Here is a 24,051-nt window from a genome sequence, read left to right on the forward strand (position 1 = left end):
AGACGTTGAGCAGTTCAAGCTTCTGCTTAAACCTTCCCTTGTCCCCATCAGACGCACCACCACCTGCTCCACGGACCCATCCTGACAGCATCTAGACATGACCAACACCGCTTATAATGACGAAAAACTGGAACAGTGGAAATATAAATTAATAAAGAATTGGTTACATTTTGTTACATTCATACAACAGATACGTCCATTAAAAGGATCATATAGCCCTGGCCGGCTGCTCAGTGGTTAGAGTGTCAGCCTGCAGACCGAAGGGTGGCTGGTTCAATTCCCGGGCAAGGACATATACCAGGTAGGGGTGCATGTGGGAGGCAACCAATCAATGTTTTTCTCTCTCTTCCCCCCTTTCCTCCCTCTCTTCCTTCCTTTCACCCTTTCATCTCTCTCTCTCTCTCCTCCCTCCTTTTCACTCTCTCTAGAAATCAATGGCAAAAATATCCTTAGGTGAGGATTTAAAAAAGGGATCATATATGTACAGAAAGTCAAAAATATAATTCTAGGTTAAAATAATCTCTACAGGACACATTATGACCCCGTTTGTGTGCCACGAGGCCCCCCGGACCGTCCGCACCACAGGTCTGGAGGGTTCACCACAACGGACACGGTGAGCACCTCAGGGTGCTGTTTCCACGCTGTTTGCATTCTCTTTTATGAAGGTGTTATAAACAGAAGAGACTTCTAAAAACAAACAGTTTTACAAAAAACTTAATGACATAGTCATAGGGCATGGTTATTTATGATGTTAAGTTTTTTAAATGCATGAATCCAAGTTATAAATTACACTACCGGCTTGAAAATGTAAAAGCACGTTATGTAAATAAAACTAGAAAATAAAATAAAAATAAAATAAAAAGACTAGAAAATAAAAAAAGTAGGATCCGATTCCAGTGTGTAAGCTCTGGCTGGAGGGGAGGCGGCGGAGCCCAGACTCAGTGGTCTGCCCTGGGCACAGCTTGCAGGCCGGCGCTCCGGACAAGGCCGGCTTCTGCGGACAGTGGGCGGCTGGCCTTTGTTTTCCTTTTCACGAGCTGCATCAGCACATTCTCTCCCCATCACTCCCACTCCTGCAGGGGGAGGGGTGCCGGGTCAGGCATTCTGTTTTCTGCATGTTCCCACGGGAGGCAGTGGGAGAGGTTTTGCCCTTTTTTCAATTAAAAAAAAAAAAAAAAAACTCTCCAAATACGCCAACTTCCAGGACACGGTGGCAATTAAAGAAGCAGACGTGTCTCATGAAAAAGCTCCAGAGTCCAGGGAGCAGGGACGTGAGGAGCCCAATCCAGCAAAGCTACCCCTTTCCCCACAACTCAAAGAGCCTGGGCCGTGTCCGAGGAAGAATCAGACGGGGTGGGGACACAGAAAGTCAGGGGTGGCAGCTCCGATTCCTGCTGCACAGGGAGCCCCCAACCTAAAACCAAACGCATCTCCAGCTGCTTCTCACACAGGACCCAAGGAAAGCCGCCATCACCGGGATTTCATTTGCCTGGTAACAAGGTTCTGCCAACGTCTAAACCAAACTCTCAATCATCCCATACGTTTGACTTGGAAGGACACGCCTTCATCACTTTTTCTGGCAGCTCGCTTCAGTGGAATCACAAGCAAACACACCCTGCCCCCTCGCCCCAGCTCCCAACCATGCCACTTCGGATTAGCCAAAAAGTTTATACGTGTGTCTTCCTCCTTCGAGAAACCCAAAGAATTGCCAGAGAACAGTTAACAGACACACGCAAGTGTGCTATATTTAGGCTGGCTTGAAAGTAAACAGTTCAGAGTGCTCTAATTGTTCCGAAAGTCCTGTAGTAGAACGAAGACTTCGCCAACCTCCTCTCGATGCCCGGGCAGGGGTACCCCGGGGTCAGAGAGCAACGGAGATTCCATTAGGGTTCCACCTCCCCTCCTGGGCTGAGGTCCGAGAGGTAAAGAGGCCCATCTCTTAAATAACAAGCGTACAGGGCACGCCGGTGGCTGAAGTAATTAGTTGATGGGTATTTGCACTTCCTGTTTACTCTGCTAAAATTAGAAGGAGACACTCCGAGTATCTCTGCGGGTCTCGCCCTGCGTTCCCTCTGGCGGGGCCGGTTCCCCGGGAAGGACCGGCGTCCGCAGGGCACGGAGGGACGGGCTTCCCGGACACCGGCTGGGTCTGTCGCCCACACATGCAGATGGGACTCCCGATCCTGCCTCTATGACGACGTTATTCTCCTACTAAAATGGGCAAAGCATGAAGGGAAAGGCACAGTAACATCTGTTACTTAATCCAGGGAAAACCCCGCAGCTGGTGGCCGTGGCCCAGGCCGGACCGAGGGCCGCAGAGGCGAGTAAACGCAGGAGAGCGTGTGGATGTGAAGCCCAAGGGGTGGTCCTGCCCCTGGAGCAGAAACACCGGCGTCCCCAGGAAGAGTCCCCTGACTGGCTCCCGGCCTGCCGTCCGAGCTCCCACATGCTGACTGCCTGCAACAGGGTCCTTTCCCCAGCGCCCCAGAACCCTCAGCCTTCTCATAATGCTGGGTTAGGGTTAGGGTCAGCATTTTTAAAGGCGTACAGTAAAATACATGGGATTACACAGGAAATGACCCCTTTAGAGACAATTATCAAAATAGTAAAGCATTTATGTACATAATATCCATAAGGGAATTGGTCCAGGATCTCCCCCACACACACACACCCCAATGTAAAAATCCACGGATGCTCAAGTCCCTTATATAAAATGGTTTAGTGTTTGCATTTCCCCTATGGACATCCTCTCATACACTTTAAATCATCTCTAGATTACTTATAATACCTCACACAATTTAAATGCCGTATAAATAATCGCTACACTGCATTGTCCAGGGAATGACCAGCGAAAGTCAGCACGCATTTAGTATAGATACAATCATGGTAGGAGCCCCGCTGTGTAGCCCACCAGCAAAAAACAAAACATTTCCCCCCAAATATTTCCCATCTGGAGTTGGATGTGGAACCCACAGGCGTGGAGGGCTGACGGTATGTGATTTCTCACTCACACATTAACTAACAGTCTGTACCATTGTTGTAAAATAATGACCAGCTATCGATGCTATTCAAGCTATCTGGCCACCACTAACACGATATGAACATGTCTGTGGTTTCTACGGGCAGATCCTGCCGATCCTGGGCAGGGACACTGACTGCTGTGAACACAGGACGTCTTCCTGTGTCAGCCGGGAAACGCCCCGAGGTGGGTGCCTCGGCTGAGGACAGCGGGGCTCGCTGGTCACAGCCAGGGAGCAGGTGCTGGAGGGGTGGCCTCTGGTGCCACAGAGAGAGGCAGGGGTGCCGGTGCCCCACCACAGAGAGAGGCAGGGGTGCCGGTGCCACAGAGAGAGGCAGGGGTGCTGGTGCCACAGAGAGAGGCAGGGGTGCCGGTGCCCCACCACAGAGAGAGGCAGGGGTGCCGGTGCCACACCACAGAGAGAGGCAGGGGTGCCGGTGCCACACCACAGAGAGAGGCAGGGGTGCCGGTGCCACAGAGAGAGGCAGGGGTTGCCGGTGCCCCACCACAGAGAGAGGCAGGGGTGCCGGTGCCACACCACAGAGAGAGGCAGGGGTGCCGGTGCCACACCACAGAGAGAGGCAGGGGTGCCGGTGCCACAGAGAGAGGCAGGGGTGCCGGTGCCCCACCACAGAGAGAGGCAGGGGTGCCGGTGCCACACCACAGAGAGAGGCAGGGGTGCCGGTGCCACAGAGAGAGGCAGGGGTGCTGGTGCCACAGAGAGAGGCAGGGGTGCCGGTGCCACAGAGAGAGGCAGGGGTGCTGGTGCCCCACCACAGAGAGAGGCAGGGGTGCTGGTGCCCCACCACAGAGAGAGGCAGGGGTGCCGGTGCCACAGAGAGAGGCAGGGGTGCCGGTGCCACACCACAGGGAGAGGCAGGGGTGCTGGTGCCCCACCACAGAGAGAGGCAGGGGTGCCGGTGCCACAGAGAGAGGCAGGGGTGCCAGTGCCACAGAGAGAGGCAGGGGTGCCTGGTGCCACAGAGAGAGGCAGGGGTGCCGGTGCCCCACCACAGAGAGAGGCAAGGGTGCTGGTGCCCCACCACAGAGAGAGGCAGGGGTGCCGGTGCCACAGAGAGAGGCAGGGGTGCTGGTGCCACAGAGAGAGGCAGGGGTGCTGGTGCCACACCACAGAGAGAGGCAGGGGTGCCGGTGCCCCACCACAGAGAGAGGCAGGGGTGCCGGTGCCACAGAGAGAGGCAGGGGTGCCGGTGCCACACCACAGCGAGAGGCAGGGGTGCCGGTGACGGGCTCACACTGAGAACAAGAGGGGTCGGCACCGTAAGCCAGCCCGTTCATCTCCGGGCCGTGTCTCTGATGCCACAGGAAGGAGGAAAAGTAAATAATGAAGACAGGATGCAGGACCTCGGCCCCGCAGAGAGGCGAGGCCACGGAAGCTAATGCAACCCCACCTGCACACACAGACCCGGAGATGAACCCGTGTCACCGCGGCGGGGGGTCAAGAGCGAAGGTGCCAAGGTCTTGAGGACCAGCCGCATGAAGGGCAGGCAGTGCCTCCGTCCTGCCCCAAGCCCAGCCCACACGCAGCGGTGCAGAGACACGTCCCCTTCCACAGATTGACAAAGCCCGTGTCCTCTGCCGTCCCCATGGCGTCTCACACCCACTGCTCACCTCCCACACCAGCGAGCCCACAGCACGACCCACGCGGGCAGAGCTGTGGGACCAGCCGGCCCTGAGAGCAGCGAGCAACCACAGCAGAGCGCGCGGACGGGCGGGCGGGCGGGCGGGCGGGCGCCTTAGGGAGAGCATCTGGGACCAGGCCCTCCTGAGGGGGCGCGAACACCTGCCCACATGATGTGTGGTGGGGGCGCAGGGACAGGGAGGAGGCAGCAGCCACCGCACAGCCAGGGCCTGCAGAGGCAGCCGAGGGTCCTGCGCCTCAGGCACGCCCCCAGCCCCCTGAGGAAGTGGCAGCTGTGTTGACGTCTGGGACAACAGAGGCGGAGCTTTCTGATCTTGTGCCAGAAAAAAGTCCAGGGTGAGGTCAGCGGTCTCCTGGTGCTCCGTCTCCACAGCATCCCCTCCGTCACCACAAACAGGACGTGACAGCTCGCTCACGGGGCACTGACCGCCGGCCAGCGCGCTCCGAGCCGTGCGCGTGCTGTGCTCACCTCCGGGCAACCTGCCGCCCCGAGCCCCAGGCCCCGCGTCCCCGAGGGCCTCCCCAGCATCCTGGCTGCGGCCGCTACTTTCAGTGGGTGCTTAGGCTCTGCCCCCGTCCCCAGACCGGGACCCGTCCCCTCCTGCTCAGATCCAAGTCACCGTAGCACGCACATGGGCTGCAGGGCTTCCCGAGGCCTCTCTGTTCTCTAGGGGCCCTCAGTGCTCAGAAGGTGCCCTCGGAGAAGGGGGCCAGGCATGACCAAGTCAACCACAACAGGCCATTTTCCCATTTCCTGAAAGCCAAGCGTCACCGCAGGGGGTTCTTCCCGTCAGTACCGTTGACCCTTGAACAATCTGTGTGGATCCACTTGCACGTGGACGGCGTTCAATAAACACCTGCTCTGTTTCTGATCGGCGGCTCGGGGTTCGAGCATGCAGGGGGCTGACGGTGTTCGCTGACCCAGGCGGTCCTAGAAAGGGGACTGGAGCGCCCCTGATCCTGGGACCAGCAGGGGGTCCTCGGGTGGATCCCCTGGAAGTGCCCAGGGACAACAGCACTCCGTGGAGTCAGAAGTCATGGTGGACTTTTGAGTGCAAGCTGGTTGGCACCCCCAACCCCCATGTTGTTCAAAGGTATGTAAGTTTGAAATGTGAACGTTCTCCCATACTCAGCAAAGAGAAAACAAAAACAACAAAAAAGTGAGGCTCTGATGTTGTCACAGCAAAACGAGGTCTTCAGAGCTCAAGTTAACCAAAGCAGCCATTTAAAACTAACATCTTTTTCCAATCCCAAAAAGCACAGTGGAAACCGTACTGGCAACCCTGAGTTTCATTCTTGGGTTTCTGACTAAGGCCTTTTCTTTTCTTTTTAAATATATTATTGATGTTTTACAGAAAGGAAGAGAGAGGGATAGAGAGTTAAAAACATCGATGAGAGAGAATCATCGATCAGCTGCCTCCTGCACACCCACTAACTGGGGATGTGCCCGCATCCAGGGTACATGCCCTTGACCGGAATCGAACCCTGGACCCTTCAGTCCACAGGCCGATGCTCTAAACACTGAGCCAAACCGGTCCCGGATGACTAAGGCCTTTTCGTTACCGAATTAACTGGCTTCCAGTTGAAATACTGAAAGTATCAATATTACCTTATTTCCCCCCTCAGTATTTAAAAATCAGAAGTCAACACTGAAGTAGAAAATACAGTTTAGATATTTTTTAAGCCTTTCTATTAAAGTAATGTTGACCAAACACACGTTAATTCCGCTCGTCTCTTACCACTGGCGAGAAAACAAAACCTCAGGCCCTGCAAGGACGGACAAAACCGAGGGCCGTGTGCGGCTCTGAGATGCGCGCCGCGCCCGGAGGCCGTACCTCGTTTCTGGATGAAGACCCTGAGCAGGGGGTTCGCGCTCGAGACCGCCTTGCAGAAGTTGTCATCGTTGTTGATGGGCAGCAGGTCGCCGTGCACGTCCGCGTAGCCGATGGTCACCTCGGTGTTGGCGATGTGGTGGGTGTGCACCACCAGCTGGTAGAAATCCTCAAACTTCCCGGGCTTCTGGCGGTCTAAGGAGAACCTTCGGAACTCAGCCCCAAACTACAACGCAAGACACGGGCGTCAGCGAACAGCAGGGAAAGGGCACCGAAGATGAGTACGTGTTTACGGAGCTTCTACAAGGCCCGGGGCACAGTGGCCGTCAGGGCCCGGCCCCCGTGGAGCTGCCATGAGCCCGCGAGGGAACCGGCCAGCCCTGAGCGCAGAAGTTGTCATCGCCGTGCGCAGGTGGCAGGGGGAGAGCAGCAGCAACATGAACCGCAAGCACCGCCGATGGAATAAAACGCCCGTTTCCCTCCTCACCGGGTCTGGGGCCAGGGACCACCCCTGCACAGCCCTACGCAGCTCAGACACTCGGGGACAGGGGAGGCAAGTGCAGCTGACACGTCTGGGCTTTTTCCTAAGGGCACAGGAAGTCCGGGAACAATTTTAATTTTAAGCAAGAAAATGATTTGATATGATTTGCAATAAAAAAAAAACACACAGCCGAAACCGGTTTGGCTCAGCGGTAGAGCGTAGGTCTGCGGACTGAAAGGTCCCAGGTTCAATTCCGGTCAAGGGCATCTACGTTGGTTGTGGGCATATCCCCGGTAGGGGGTGTGCAAGAGGCAGCTGGTCGATGTTTCTCTCTCATCGGCGTTTCTAGCTCTCTATCTCTCTCCCTCCCTTTCTGTAAAAAATCAATAAAAATACATTAAAACACACACACACACACAACAAATAGCTGTACTTTAAAAGGATCAGAAGTGGAAGCAAAATAGAAAAAAAGGAAGGAAGGAAGGAAGGAAGGAAGGAGGGAGGGAGGGAGGGAGGGAGGGAGGGAGGGAGGGAGGGAGGGAGGGAGGGAGGAAGGAAAGAAAGAAAGAAAGAAAGAAAGAAAGAAAGAAAGAAAGAAGGAAGGAAGGAAGGAAGGAAGGAAGGAAGGAAGGAAGGAAGGAAGGAAGGAAGGAAAGAAAGAAGGAAAGAAAGAAAGAAAGAAGGAAAGAAAGAAAGAAAGAAGGAAAGAAAGAAGGAAAGAAAGAAGGAAGGAAGGAAAGAAAGATGGAAGGAAGGGGGAGAGAGAGAGAGGCAGGAGGGGGAGGGCCTGGTACAAATGACGATTCACAAATCTTGTGGAGACAGAGAACATAGAGGTCTCTCTTAAAATAAAATAAAAATAAAATAAAAAGGCTCCGCCCTGGCCGGGTGGCTCAGTAGGTTGGAGTAGCATCCCCTAAACCTAGGCTGTGGGCTCAACCCCCAGTTAGGGCACATACGGGAAACAGCTGATATTCCTCTCTCACATCGAGGTCCCTCTTCTTTCTCTTTATGGAAATCAATAAAAATCAATTCTCAGGTGAAGATTAAAAAAAAAACAAAAAAAAAAAACAAAGGTGGTCCTCAGATGTGCAATTCCCAGATGCACTCTTCCTGCTCTGGGAATTGCCCAGGCCCCTCTTTCCCGGCCTCCCAGCCCGGCCTGGCTCAGACACCCACAGAGCTGAGCTCCGGGCCACCTGCCTGCAGAGGACCCCGGGTCACCCCACACCGGGCAAGCTGTCCCGGGACCCAGAGACACCGCCTGTTTGTTTGGAGTGAGGGTTCTGGCTGTTGTTCCTCCCTTGGCAACAGGGACCTTCCTGCATCATGCAGGACAGATTCTGTGCTCTTCAATAAAACTGCAAACAGACTATACTGGTTCCAAAATACACAAGAATGAAATGCCTGATGTTTACACAAAAGCGAGCCGCCATATCCTCTGGACATGATGTCAAGAGCAAACCCGCTCCAACCATACAGGTCTGCATGGTTCTCAAATCCGGGCAGGCATCGGCCTCCTAGATGCCCAAGCCCTGGAATTGGCAGCTCAAGAATTTGCGTTTTTACAAGTTCCCAGGAGAGGCTGATGCTGCTGGGACCGCACACATAAAACCACTGGTTTTAAGGGAATTAGTCTCCAGACGTCAACTTCCACAGATCTCGGAGAGTCGGTCTCCTGAGGCATTTCCCTTCAGAAAAGCAAAAGAAAACAAACTCCTCACCCATCCTGCACTGCCCAGGAGTAAGAGAACTTCCAGGCACACACACAGCTGTGGGACAGCCCAAAGCTCTGGTTTGGGAAAAGCTGTCTTCGATGGCTGCCTTAGGGAAGAAAGGCTCTGAACTCAGCAGGGCCTGGAAGGGGCCAGCGAGGGCTGGGGCCGGTGCCCAGAGCAGAGCAAACCTGAAGGCCCCCCGTTACTTACAGATAAGCATTATTTTTCTTCCAGTATTTACTAGCATTCTAAGGATACACCATTGGCTAGCCCACACGCGGGTTATATATAAACTTTCTAGGACAAGAGATCAAACCTACAATATAGGTTTTTTTGTTTTGTTTTGTTTCTAATATGTTTTATTGATTTTTTACAGAGAGGAAGGGAGAGAGATAGAGAGCTAGAAAAGTCAATGAGAGAGAAACATCGACCAGCTGCCTCTTACACATCCCCCACCGGGGATGCGCCTGCAACCAAGGTACATGCCCTTGACCGGAATCGAACCCGGAACCTTTCAGTCCGCAGGCCGACGCTCTACCACTGAGCCAAACCAGTTTCGGCACAACATAGGTTTAATGTGTGGGGTTTTTTTCAGATTTGGTAAGCCAATCCCATCACACATGCTTACTTCAATATCAACCATCATTTCCCATCCCATATATCTAATATCTAGAAGCTCGATGCATGAAATTCGTGCAAGGGGCTCAGCCCTCACAGCCCCGACTGCCTCATGGCCCGGCCCCCCACCCACTGGTCATTCCAGAAGGTTGTTCCACCATTTGGTCTAATTAGCATATTAGCTCTTTATTAATAGGATGCTAATTTCCTGAGCAATTAGTTTTTGATCAATATACACCATCTTCACCATTCTTTTGATTTCATTTTTTTTCACTAAGTATATCAAATGACTTTAATCATGTCTAATAAGTCTAGTAAGAGTATTTCTGACTTCTGTAAATAAATCTTAGTTGAATATTCCCCCAAAGTGGGCACAACATGCTCATTTTCACTTAGGGACTCAGGCCCACCCTCATTCCTCTCACATCTCCTAGACTTGTGCCCCATCCTGCAATTTAAGTAATGAGAAACAGCAGCCATTAAATCACTTGTTCTGCAATGTTTCAGTCTAACTGCATTTGGCACTTGATCTAAGATGCACCTCAATTTGTTGCTCAGTTCTTTTAATAATTTTCCTCAAAATATGCTTTAACATGTTAAGGTTTTATTTTTCAGTATCATGTGACACACAATATTACATTAGTTTCAGGTGTGGTTAGACAATCATACACTTAAAAAAGTGACACCCAGGTAAGTCTAGAGCTCACCATACAGAATTATTACAATAATACAGGCCCAGGGCACGAAATTCATGCACAAGGCAGGGCGGGGGGGGGGGGGGGGTGTCCCTCAACCCAGCCTGCCTCCTCTCCAATCCGGGACCCCTCAGGGGTTGTCCGACTGTCAGACATCCCTTTTGAAATCTGGGACCAAGGGCTCCTAACCCCTCTGCCTGCCTGCCTGATCAGCCCTAACCACCTCTGCCCACCTGCCTAATTGCCCCTAACCACCTCTGCCTGCATGCCTGATCACCCCTAACTGCTCCCCTGCCAGCCCGATCACCCCTAACTGCTCCCCTGCCAGCCCGATCACCTCTAACTGCTCCCCTGCCAGCCCAATCACCCCTAACTGCTCCCCTGCCAGCCCGATCACCCCTAACTGTTCCCCTGCCAGCCCAATCACCCCTAACTGCTCCCCTGTCAGCCTGATCGCCCCTAACCCCACCTCTGCCTCAGCCCCTGCACCCGGGACCCAGGCTTCCATCCTCCGGCTGGCTGCAGGCACCCAGGACTCAGGCTTCCCTCCCTCTGGCTGGCCACAGGCACCTGGGACCTGGGCTGACTTCGCCCAGGCTGGAGGCAGGCTCCTGAGACTGGGGGCGGCTTCGCTCTAGGCAGCTTAATCTGGGCCCAGCTTTGTCAGGAAGGACGTCCAGAAGGTCTTCCGGAAGACATCCAGTCAATTTGCATATTACCCTTTTATTAGTATAGATTACTGACTCTATTCCTTATGCTGTACTTCACACCCCCATGATTATTTTGTAACTGCCAACTTGTATTTAATCCCTTCACCTTTTTCACTTAGTCCCTCAAACCCCCTCCTATTTGGGAACTGTCAAAATGGTCTTTGTGTTTATGAGTTTGTTTCTGTTTTATTTTGTTTTTTTAGATTCCACTTGTAAGTGAAATCACATAGTATATATCTTTCTCTGTCTGACCTATTTTACTAAGCATAATACCTTCTAGATCCAATCATGTTGTCACAAATGGTAAGATTGCATTCTTTCTTATGGCCTTGTAATATTCCATTGTGTACATATACTAGTAGTCCTGCACACAAATCCATGCGCCAGTAGCTCTCTGCGGGGTCTGGTTACTCCGTGCCCACTACCCAGAGGCTCTCCATAGCCCAAAGGCCCATCCGAAGAACGCCTGCCTTATTGCCGGGGCGACAAAACAAGCATTCCACCAGGCCACTCACACTGCCCGCTCTCAGTGGCCGCCCCCCCCACCCCAGGACTGGGGAACTCCGGCAGGGCTGAGAAGACTGAGCACCACCATCTTTGTGATGGAGTGATGGTTAATTTTCATATTACCCTTTTATTAGATAGGATATCACTGCTTCTTTATTCTTTCATATATTGATAGAGACTTAGGTTGCTTCCATATCTTGATTATTGTATATTTAAATGTTGTTCTTATTAATCTGTTTTAAAGCCTATTTTGTCTGATATAAAAGTATTACTACCCCCATCTTTTTTTATGTTTACATTTGCATAAAGTGTATTTTCCATCCCTTTACTTTCAGTCTCTGTGTGTCTTTAGATCTGAAGTGGATTTCTTATAGACAGTATATGTAAGGGTTTTGTTTTCTTATCCATTCTTTTTTTTTTTTTTTAATTGATTTCAGAGAGGAAAGAGAGGGAGAGAGAGATAGAAACATCAATGATGAGAATCATTGATTGGCTGCATCCTGTATGCCTCCCATTTGGGATCAAGCCTGCAACCCGGGCATGTGCTCTTGACTGGAATCAACCCTTCAGTCCACAGGCCAACACTCTATCCACTGAGCCAAACCAGCTAGGGCCATCCTATGTCTTTTTTAAAAATACTTGTTGCCCTAAACAGTTTAGCTCAGAAGATAGAGCCTTGGCCTGCAGACTCAGGGGTCCCAGGTTGGATTCCAGTCAAGTGCATGTACCTTGGTTGCGGGCACATTCCCAGTGGGAGGTGTGCAGGAGGCAGCTGATCGATGTTTCTCTCTCATCGATGTTTCTAACTCTCTATCCCTCTTCCTTTCTCTCTGTAAAAAAATCAATAAAATATATATATTAAAAAGATACCTGTTTGTGGATTTTTAGGGAGGAAGAAAGAGAGAAAAAAACATCGATGTGAGAGCAAAGCATTGAAAGGCTGCCTTCTGAACCCCCGCCCCCAACCAGGGATTGAGCCCATAACCCAGGCACGTGCCCTGACCACACTGGCAACCTCTTGGTTTATGGGTCAATGATCAACCTCTGAGCCACCCTGGCTGGGCGATCAAATATATTCTTCATGTCAGTTACTGTATTCTTCATTTCCAACTGGTTCTTTTTTATGGTTTCTATCTCTCCGGGTAAGTTCTCACTGAGTTCACTTATTCTTCCTGCAAATTCATTGAGCACCCTTATATAAACCAGTGTTTAGAATTCTGCATCTGATAGATTGCTTGCCTCCATTTCATTTAGTTCATTTTCTGGAATTTTATCCTGTTTTTTCATTTGGGACAGGTTTCTTTTTTCCCTCATTTTGGTTGTTTCTCTGTGTTTATGACCCGCTATGTCTCATGGTCTCGGCAGGGTGGCCTTATGTAGCAGGTGTCCTGTAGGGCCCAGTGGCACAGACACCCTAGTCGCCTGAAGACTATTAGGGGCAAACCAAAAGGACTCAGGAACTAGCTTGAGTAATCAATCTCCCAAGAGCCAAAGATGGGAGCATTTGTGTATTTGATCACCAATATGGATCATAATTGTTATGTGTTTAAACACATCCAGTATATATCAATACATTTGTTTATAATAAACAAAAATTTATTTTTCACTCTTTGGATGATTCCATAGGAACCAACCCATTATTTTGAAAACTGGTAAAAAAAAAAAAAATCAAGCACTCTTTCATTCGTTATCAGGAAATTCACAGAGGTACTCCTTATTTCCCAGAACTTGCAGACAAATAAACTGTCATTCTATTATTATTTTGATAATATTTATTGTATTTCATAGCTGAACCCAACTATTTTTCCTACAACAGAATAGTAAAAGCGGGGGGGGGGGGGGGGGGGGGGGGTAATCTCCTAAAATTAAAAAACATCGGGACCGGTTTGGCTTGGTGGATAGAGCATCGGCCTGCGGACTGAAAGGTCTCGGGTTCGATTCCAGTCAAGGGCATGTACCTTGGTTGCGGGGCACATCCCCAGTAGGGGGTGTGCAAGAGGCAGGTGATCAATGATTCTCTCTCATCGATGTTTCTAACTCCCTATCCCTCTCTCTTCCTCTTTGTGAAAAAAATCAATAAAATATATATTTTTAAAAAAATTAAAAAACATCATCTCAAAGACAAAGAAGGCCAATAAGTAAAAGTGAATCAACTTGTAAATGTGATTTATTTATATTCCCCTTAAAAATATTAAATAAGTAAAAATAATATGATCATTTTACTGAAATTAGAAAATAGTCTATCTACCAACTTACCTACCAACTTATCTCATTTCCTGTTGTAGTTATGAAGGGGAGGCTCCTGCAAGTGTTATTGGATAAAAATACCAGTTGCTACAAAAGGCATGTGTTACCCAGGAAACTGTTACTGATGAGATTCTTTGTCAAAGAACAAGACCCTTCTCCTTGGTCAAGAAGCAAAGAGACAAAAGGGGGTGGATGCCAAAACCGGTTTGGCTCAGTGGTAGAGCATCAGTCTGCGACTGAAAGGTCCCGGGTTCGATTCCGGTCAAGGGCATGTACGTTGGTTGCGGGCACATCCCCAGTAAGGGGTGTGCAAGAGGCAGCTGGTCGATGTTTCTCTCTCATTGACCTTTCTGGCTCTCTATCTCTCTCCCTTCCTCTCTGTAAAATATCAATAAAATATATTTTTTTTAAAGGGGGGGGGGGGGGAGAAACCCAAGAGGGCTAAGAGCTTGGGAAGTGCAGAGTATTTGCTATTTTAAGACATCAGCTCAAAGCACCTCTGGAACAGTAGAGTAATAATCTGCAAAACTCCACTCCTAAAAGCCATCAGAACACTGGTGAAAAGGGTCCAAATAAATTTTTTAAATATATTTTATTGATTTTTTTTTTTTTTTTTTTTTTTTTACTGAGAGGAAGTGAGAGGGATAGAGAATTAGAAACATCAATGAGAGAGAAATGTCGATCAGCTGCCTCCTGCACACCTTCTGGGGATGTGCCTGCAACCAAAGTTCATGCCCTTGACCAGAATAGAACTTGGGACCTTTCAGTCCGCAGGCCGACGCTCTATCCACTGAGCCAAACCAGTCAGGGTCAAAATAAATTTTTTGAGAATTGTGGAGTTTAACAATGGCATTCAACAATCCAAGGAAGGTTTATTCTGAATCTCAGAGCAGCAAGCTGTATAATTTTAACTTCCTATCTCCCTCTCTGCAGCTTTGAAAACCAGCAGCCTAACAGCCTGAGAGGGACACAACCGGTTTGCTGCTCACCCCAAACCCCTCACCCACAGAACTGTCACTACTAGGCCGCCCTGGAGAGCCCTACTCACATGGGAAACCCCTTTCCTCGGGGCATTTGTTAAAACCATCAGCAGCAATTGTTTAGTGATTTAAGATCATATGATAAAAGTTGTATTTTAAATGAAATCTATACAACATATACTGGAAATTGTTTGTAACTACATTTACTAGTAATACGAGAAAATTAGATCCAACTTCCAAATACATTATAATCTGTACAGAGGTAATTTTCAAAATTCTTTTAGGGCGATGTGATGTTTGAAGACTTCAGGGTATAGGAACCACTGCGAAAGTGCCTGCGGTAAGGTGCCAGCTGACACAAACAAGAACTGGACAAACACGATAAAAATGAATGCTGGGGATTCACACCTCTTAGGACGACAACTATAACATGCGCGCACACACACACACACACACACACACACACCACACACACACCAAAAAGCAAGTGCTGGTGGGCATATGGAGAAATCAGAGTCCTTCTGCACTGTTGATGGGACTGTAAAATGGTGCATCCGCTGTAGAACATACTATGGAGGTTCCTCAAAAAATTAAAGATAGAATTATCCTTTGGCACAGCAATTTCACTTCTGAGTATACAGCTAGGAAAACTGAAGGTAGGATCTCAAAAAAAAAAAAAAAAAAAAAGCTAAAATGTAGATGCAACTCAACTATCCATCTACAGATGAATGGGCAGGCAAAGTGCGGTCCATCCATGCAATGGAATATTATTCAGCCTTAAGAGGAAGGAGGTTCGGGCTTATGCTACAACTTTATGATTCCTCTTATATTTGATGTACTTAATGAGTGGTCAAAATCACAGAGACGGAGAGTGGAATGTGGTTGCCAGGGGCTGGGAGGAGGAGGAAGGGGATGCTGCTGCCTCATGGGTATCGAGTTTCAGCTGATAAGATGGAAAGAGTGTGGGAGACAGAGAGTGGTGATGGCTGCACAACAATGCAAGTGTATTTAGCAACACTGAACTGTACATTTAAAAATAGTTAATATGGTAACTTTTGTTATGTGTAATTAAAAAAAAAAAAGGGAACAAAGATACGCTGGGCAATGAGATGTCCACGGCAGCTTTGAGAAGCGCTGACATGTTCTTTGCGCTCTGGAAGGCCACCCACATGTACAGGCCGCGTGTAGGTCAGGAAAGTCCTGCAAAGCCTGTAATCCCTCACATCTGGCTGGCCTTGGAGTTCTGTACAGTCAGGAAGCGGAGGCTAGAGGTGTGAAGTGCCAGAGGGTTGAGGATGTGCTCCAGCACGCACACAGAGCCCCTGAGCACAGGCAGAAAGGCTGGCTGCTCAAGTCACTGAAGGACCTCTCTGTCCACTCATCAGCTGAACCGAGCTGGCCACGCAGAGACATCAGTGGTCCCACTCCCCACGGTGAATACAAATGCAATTCAACCATATTAAAATCTTACCTGCCTTTTTGCAGATATTGACAACCTGTTCCTAAAATTTTTATGTAAATGCAAGGGACCCCAGAAATCCAAAAGATTCTGGAAAAACAGAGTTGGAGGGCTCACACTTTTCTTTTTTCTTTTAAAATATATTTTATTGATTTTTTTACAGAAAGGAAGGGAGAGGGATAGAGAGTTAGAAACATCGATGAGAGAGAGAATCATCGATCAGCTGCCTCTTGCACACCTCCTACCGGGGATGTGCCCTCAACCAAGGTACATGCCCTTGACCGGAATCGAACCCAGGACCTTCCAGTCCGCAGGCTGACACTCTATCCACTGAGCCAAACCAGTTTCGGCAAGACTCACACTTTTCAATTTCAGAACTTACAGCATAGAGCTGGCATAAAAATAGACATACAATCAATAGAGTAGGATTGGGAGTCCAGAAAAGAACAACCTTACATTTGCGATCCATTGGCTTTTGATAAGAATGCCAGGAAAATCCAACGGTGGAAAAGAACAGTCTTTTCAACAGATGGTGCTGTCTTGATACCCACATGCAAACAATGAGGCTGGATGCCTTATTCAGATCATAAGCAAAAGTGAACCCAGTAAACTGTGTTATCTATATTGGATATAGACCTAATGTGAGAACTGAATTTATAAAACTTTTAGAAGGCATAGGATGAAACTTTCATTACTTGGGTTAGGCAATGACTCTGATAGGATTCTTTGACAATGCGTTGGGAAGAATTGGAGGAATCTGAACTCTCAGACGCAGCTGGTAGGAATGTAAAACCCACGTAGGGTGCTTTGAAAATCAGTTTCGAAGCTCCAAAAAATATTGTCCATAGGGCCCAGAAATGTCACTCCTGGGTGTACACCCAAGAGTAAGGAACACATAGATCCACACAAAAACTGTACGTGAATGTTCACAGCAGCATTATTTACAAAAGCCAAAACCCAGACGCCCACCACTGATGTTAGATAAACAAAATGTCGTCCATCCTTTCCTGACTTTTAATCCTCACACAAGGATACGCTTTTTAAATTGATGAGAGAGAGAAATATCAATGTGAGAGAGAAACATCCATCGGTGTCCTCCTTTACGTGCCCTGGCCAGGGATCAAACCTGCAACCAAGGTATGTGGCCTGACCAGGAATCGAACCTGAGACCTTTTGATGCTCCAAACAAATGAGCCTCCTGGCCAGGGTTGGCCTATCCTTATAACTGCATATTATTTGGCCACAAAAAGGAATGAAGTACTGACATACACTAAGGGAAAGACATTACGTTAAATGAAAGATGCCAGGCACAAAGACCACATATTGTGTGATTCCACTTACACTACATGCACAGACTAGGCAAATGCACAGAGAAAGCAGACCAGGGACTGGGGGTTGGGAGGAATTGAGAATAACCGCTAATGGGCATGGGGTGAAGAAATGTTCTAAAATTAGTGGGCATGGCTGCACAACTCTAAATGTACTAAAAACTACCTGATTTATACTTTAAAGGTGTGGTTTTTATTTTGTGTGAATTATAGCTTCTAGAGCTATTTTTAAAATATTACACCTTAAAGAATAATTGTTTTAAAATAGCCAGTTGAAGGCTGGTTGAAGGCCACACATCCAGAAACATGTAAACCACAGAAGGGGGGTCCAACCACCTGCTGTCAGCACTCACCAGTTAGGAAGAGAAAGACCTAAGAACTAAGGGAAGGCCCCCCAGTGATTGCCGGGCCCTGCAGGGGAGAAGCAAGAGATGATACTCGTCCAAGCTGGTAGGGCCAGCTTTTCCAGTTCAAATGGGTCCCACAAAGTTGAACTGGGAAGGAGGACGGAGGGCAGGACTCGGAACAGGATAGAACTTGCCATCTCTCACACGCCCCTCTCCGCCCTGGCCACAAACTGCAGAAGGCCCTCCGTCTCTCCTCTCTGATTCAGGAACTATAACTTTATACGAATGGTATTTCTGGAGTCACCAGGCTCTGACAATATAAATCTATTTTCACCATTCAATGTCACGTGACCCCCAAAGATAACCCATTCCCATGATCGTTCCTTTTTTTCCAGGTTAAAAGTATTAAGTATTAAAATTTCCCTTTTCTTGATACCTAAGGAGGTCTCCCCACACTTACCCACATGTTTAAACAACTCAATTGTGTTGTACAGACAAGTTTAACTCTGAGCAGGAGAGGCGTGCTTGGTGGGCGCCTCAGTCTGGCTGCCTGTCCTCGTTCCCACAGTCACACCGACAAGCTCCCAGCCACCCGCCTCTTCTCCGAGTGGTCCTGTGGGGGAGGCAGCTGGACTCACAGATGCTCTGCGCCTGAGAGTCACCTGGCTCTCGGTTTGTAAGGTGCCCAGGGGGCATGATGGGGTGTCGTCAAACTCACCAGGCAAGGCCACAGGAGCCTATTAAGGAAGTCGTTACCAGTTAAAAATCTGCTTAGTAAGTAGGTCACTGTAAGACACCTCCCAAACCCCAAGCAGCCACAAATGTTTAATCACTGCACGAGCGAGGGCAGGAAAGGACCACGGCTCACAACCAGAGGGGCCGGGAGGGCAGGGTCTCGTGCTGCAGCCTAGCTCACCCCCTGTATACAGCAGGCACTCGAATCTCCACTCAAAATTAAACTTCCGTTAACCGTTTTTTAAATAAAACTCTAGAATTTCAATTAAGTTAACACTGACTGACAGTCACTACACAGGAAGCCAGCCCTGGCCAGCTTGCTCGATGGTTAGAGCATCAGCCCATGCACAGAAGGGTCGCAGGTTTGATTCCCAGTCCAGGGCACCTACCTGGGCTACAGCTTGCTCCCCATCCCTGTCGGGGCAAGATCTGGAGGCAATCAATCTGTGTGTCTCTCTCACATCAATGTTTCTCTCTCTTTCTCACTCTCTCTCTCTCACACACACACACACACACACACACACCCCTCACACACCCCTTCTTTCTACTCTCTAATGGAAAAAATATCCTCTGGTGAGGATTAACAAAAACAGGGCAAGATCTGGAGGCAATCAATCTGTGTGTCTCTCTCACATCAATGTTTCTCTCTCTTTCTCACTCTCTCTCTCTCACACACACACACACACACACACACACCCCTCACACACCCCTTCTTTCTACTCTCTAATGGAAAAAATATCCTCTGGTGAGGATTAACAAAAACAATAACAACAACAAGACACAGGAAGTCAGAGGTGAGCATGGAGCCGGGCTGGGTGGCTGCCTGCACCAGCCTCGCCCGGTGTGCCTGCCACAGCCCATCACCTGAGGCCGATGGCACGTGTCCTCGGGAAGGTGAAGATGTTCTCACAGGCACAACCCAGAAGGCTGCGGAATATCTGCAAATGGGATGAGCGACCTGAGGGTCGCTGAGCGAGTCAAACACTCTCTGCAGGAAGCCAGCAGGGCACTGGCTTTGAGTTTATTTCAGACGTCAAAGCTCAACATTAAATGCCAATTTGAAAGGTACACAGTCCTGTGTGCTCGCAGCTATGCCCAGCGCTGAAGGTACTGGGTGTTTTCTTTAAAAATAAATAAATAAATAAATAAATAAAGGCTTTGCTTCCAAATGACTTTCCCCAGAAGGAGGTGCAGCCATCATTTTCCTTCTCGGCTCCCTTTCGCAGGAGTGGCCCCAGCACCCAACCACCAGCACACTTCCACAAGAGTGACCTTTTAAGTGACATGTTTTTGATTGAACTCCCTTCTCCAAACTGCCAATAGGAACTTAAGATAGATAGACAGACAGATAGATAGATAGATAGATAGACTGATAGATTTTTTTATTTTTTTTTACTGATTTCAGAGAGGAAGGAAGAGAGAGAAACATCAATGATGAGAGAGAATCATTAACTGTGTCCTGACCAGGAATCTAACTGTGACCTCCTAGTTTAGTGGTCAGCAAACCGCGGCTCACGAGCCACATATGGCTCTTCGGTTCCTTGAGTGTTCTAACGCCACTTCTTCAAAATAGAGTCGCCCAGGCCAAAAACCGACTTCTGCGCCTGGGCCACGAAGTTTCAATCGCACCGTACATGCGCGCCCGCACGTGGTATTTTGTGGAAGAGCCACACTCAAGGGGCCAGAGAGCTGCACATGGCTCGCGAGCCAAGGTCTGCTGACCACTGTCCTAGCTCATAGGTCTATGCTCAACCAGCGAGCCACAACAGCCGAGCAGCCAATGGAACTTATTCAACAGACACTATCCTGCCCTGGGCTTTTCAGTCATAAATTTATTTTTATTTATTTATTTTTTTAATATATATTTTATTGATTTTGTACAGAGAGGAAGGGAGAGAGATAGAGAGTTAGAAACATTGATGAGAGAGAGTCATCGATCAGCTGCCTCTTGCACACCCCCCACTGGGGATATGCCTGCAACCAATGTACATGCCCTTGACCGGAATCGAACCCGGGACCCTTCAGTCCCCAAGCCAACACTCTATCCATTGAGCCAAACCGGTTTCGGCATAAATTTATTTTTAAATGTGATCCTGTTTCACCCTACCCCACACCCCCCACAGACCTCAGTAATAGTAGGCACTCAAAAAGCATTCAGAGAATGGACAATGAGTGTGAGGTGTGGGCTTGCAATCATCCTCAGACTCTATGAAATAGCTCTAAGCTCCAGGTACCGTCTGTCCCTCACACTGGGGAACGCCGTGAACAAAACAGAAAAAAACGCCCGTCCTTACGAAGCTGCCATCCCACTAGGGAAGAGAGACAGGAAAGGTAATGAACACCTACACCATACAGTATGTGAGGGCATCGTGCCAGAGGGAGAAAGGAGAGAACACCAAGGAGATGGGAGGACCACATCCACGACAGGGTCCACCGGGGGCAACGTGGGGCCACGGCCATCCCAGCCCCGGGGCCTGGGTCCCTCCCACTCGTCCTGCTCTGGTGCTGCTCTGGGCGTGGGGACTGGGCCTCCCTGGGCTCCGGTTCCCCACGGGTGGGACGGAGCTGTGGGGCCTCATGAAGCCACACGCAGAGGTCTGGGATGCGACCTCTCCGGTCTTGATGCAATCACTGCCCTCGGTCCTGGACACAAGGCCTTCCTGTTCCAATATCCCCGAGTGGTGCTTGCCAGAGGTCCCTCGGTCACTTCCTATTGTCAGAGGCTGTGTCCATCTGGGACACAAAGTACTCCTGGGGGGGGGGGGGGACCTGAGGGCTACAGTACCCTTCCCAGGACATCCTCTGATACCTGTCCTACAACGCAGACCTGAAAGGTGCCAACAGGTGGCCCCAGGGTCCCCGCAGCTCTGAGCCCCGAGCTGCTGGGAGGGCAGACAAGGCCCCACCCATCGAGGCCCGCCCCAACCGGCGGACTGCACCCAGCGGGGCCCCACCCTCCCACCCCCTCCCTGCTGTCAGGTGAGAGCAATGGCAGGTCATCAGAAACACAGACAGATGGGGATGGAAAATGTTCATCAAAATGTTTACAGCAGAGAAGAACGGAAGCTGTAAATGCCCGTCAAACAGAGGAAGCACATGCCCGGGGATGAAATGAAGAAGCCAGCGGAGTGCTGTTTCAGGGTTAATGACTCAGGAAGCCTTTACGATACGGAAACTCACGGAAAGCACAACTGAATGCAATCCCAATGAGGTCAGAACTCACAGACCAAGCAGCGGGGCCTGGCCCAGAGAGGGACTTCTTGGAGCCAGGAGCCGGAGCCCCGCACACCTGGCCTGCCCACCCCCTGGGGTTCTATTTTATTATTATTATTATTAATAATAATAATAATTATTATTATTATTATTATTATTATTATTAGTCTCTGGAGCTGGGCCCGGGCTCCCAGGTTCTAACACCCAGCTCCTGCCCTGCCCGGCATGGCTCAACGGTTGGATGGTGGTCCTGTGCACCAAAGGGTCACAGGCTCGATTCCTGGTCCGGGCACAAGTGGGGGTGACAGAGATGTTTCTCTCTCGCGCTTCTTCTCTCTCTAAAAAATCAATAAAAACATTACTCAAGTCACACAGGCTCCTGTGTGATGTCTTCAGATGAGAAGTGTGGGAATGTACTGGAATAAAAGAAGTTCATAAATATGCATTGAAAAAAAAATCAATAAAAACATATCCTCCGTGAAGATTAATAAAGAATAATAATAATAATAAAATAGCTGAAACCGGTTTGGCTCAGTGGATAGAGTGTCAGCCTGCGGACTGAAAGGTCCCGGGTTCGATTCTGGTCAGGGCAGGCACCTTGGTTGCGGGCACATCCCCAGTAGGGAGTGTGCAAGAGGCAGCTGATCGATGATTCTCTCTCATCGATGTTTCTAACTCTCTATTCCTCTCTGTAAAAAATCAATAAAATATACTTTAAAAAAAAAAGATTTACCTTCCTTTAAAAAATAATAATAATAATAATAATAATAATAAAATAGAACCCCAGGCCCTGCTCCTCACGGTGCAGCAGCAGCAGCGCCTGGGCCTGCTGAGATGCACGGTCTGCATCCCAACAAGACTCCCAGGGAGCACATGGGTGTGACGAGCAGGGTTGGCAACGGCCAGTGAGCACCCTGCTAGTCACCACTGCGGGCTGGTTCACTGAAGGCCAGATGGGGCCGGGCCCTGACCTCCTGTGTCTTCATGGGCTGGCGGTTTGCTTGGCAGCCAGATGATGCGCAGTCATCACACGTGCAAATGTGCAATTACACACTGAGAAATGCAAATGAAGGCACGGCAGGACGCAGGCCTGGGTTTAAAGAGCAGAGAGAGCACAGGGCATGACCCACAGCCCCGCCCACGGGAGCCAGGCCGGGAGCCAGGAGTGCAGTGCAGGAGGTGGCTCTGTGGCTGGCACCTCTGATGCCCCCCCCCCCTTCATCAAGGCGGGTTCTGGAGTCACAATCAACACAACATTCAGAGGAAGGGGACCCTCGGTCTCCTTGTCGGGTTTTGGGGGTTGGAGGTCCCATGCCCCGCTCTGAACCAATCACTGCATGGGAGTGGGGCTCCCTAAGACCATCAGAACCCCCTCGAAGAGCAGGGTCAGGGCTTCTGTCAGAAAGGGGGCCGGACCCAATCACAAAAGGAGCATGCATGTCAGAGTCCATGCAAGCATCTGGGGACCGCTTTTGGGACAGGGCCAGGAGCTTGTGTGCAAGTGCACAACCATATAGAAAACGTAGAAGGGCCCCCTGTGGGGGACGGTCACAAAGCACAGCCCCCACCTGACAAGGCACCTGCGTCTGCGGGAGCGGGGGCCTTGCCACGGCACGACTCCCCGGGCTGGCACGTCAGGACAGTTGAAAACCGGGCCACAGACCGGTGAGTCAGACTGGGTGGAGCTGAGGGAGAGCCTGGCCCCTTCCTGTGCCCAGTCCACCCACCGCGATCCGGAGCGATGACGGGGCTGCCGTGGGCACCTGCAGAACTGCCCCGACAAGCCCACGTCCTGCGCGGGGCTGCCGAGGCTGCTGAGGCCGGCGGACCCACTGCGCTGCGGTCACCTCTGCGAGCACCCGGGGGCCCTGCACCCACGGGCCCAGCACTGCTCTGCAGGCACGGGGCAGGGCAGAAGGGGGAGGACCCGGGGTCAAGAACGGGGTCTTTGGCCTCTGCCCAGCAGGGACTTCTAGTTTGGGGAGAGGACGTGGCCAAGCTTTGTGCGCAGGCTCTTTAATCCTAACCCCTACAAGAGGGGTCACTGTCCCCACTCACAGACAGCAGCCTGGGACCTGGGAGGACTCAGGAAGCTGCTCACAGTCTCAAGCTAGCAAACAAAGAGATCGAGGCTGAGACAGGGAATTCGGACAATCCTGAGGAGCCCCTATGTCAGGGCGAGGCTTCCACACGGAAGGTCAGGCAGGAACAGGGACGCCCACGTGGGGAGGGATTCCCCGGGGGGACAGGACGGCTGACCGTGTGGCCACGGAGGGGCTGCTCTCAGAGCTGGGGCACAGGGACGGGAGACCCTGGTGCTGTGAGACGTGAGCTGCAGATGGGCCCACTCAGGGCGGCCACCTCCATGGGACATTCCGGAAGCACAGATCCACAGGCAGAGGAGCCTGGACCCTGGGCCGTGCAGGGAGGCAGGGTCACACCCCAGTGCGAGCTCACGATGAACGGGCACAGGTTGAGGAGGGAAGCGGTCTGGTCGGG

At 50.2% G+C, this 24,051-nt stretch overlaps 1 protein-coding gene across 1 annotated transcript in view; it reads right to left on the bottom strand.

Annotated features, from left to right (window-relative positions):
• Window positions 1–24,051, bottom strand: part of PARD6G (par-6 family cell polarity regulator gamma) — a 70,151-nt gene that overhangs the window by 35,674 nt on the left and 10,426 nt on the right. Inside the window, exon 2 of the mRNA XM_036418146.2 lies at window positions 6,518–6,740. Coding sequence (XP_036274039.1) covers window positions 6,518–6,740 — 223 coding nt within the window. The remainder of the gene's footprint in view (window positions 1–6,517; window positions 6,741–24,051) is intronic.

This window comes from Pipistrellus kuhlii, unplaced genomic scaffold, assembly GCF_014108245.1.
Source record: "Pipistrellus kuhlii isolate mPipKuh1 unplaced genomic scaffold, mPipKuh1.p scaffold_m20_p_6, whole genome shotgun sequence".
Taxonomy (NCBI): Eukaryota; Metazoa; Chordata; class Mammalia; order Chiroptera; family Vespertilionidae; genus Pipistrellus; species Pipistrellus kuhlii.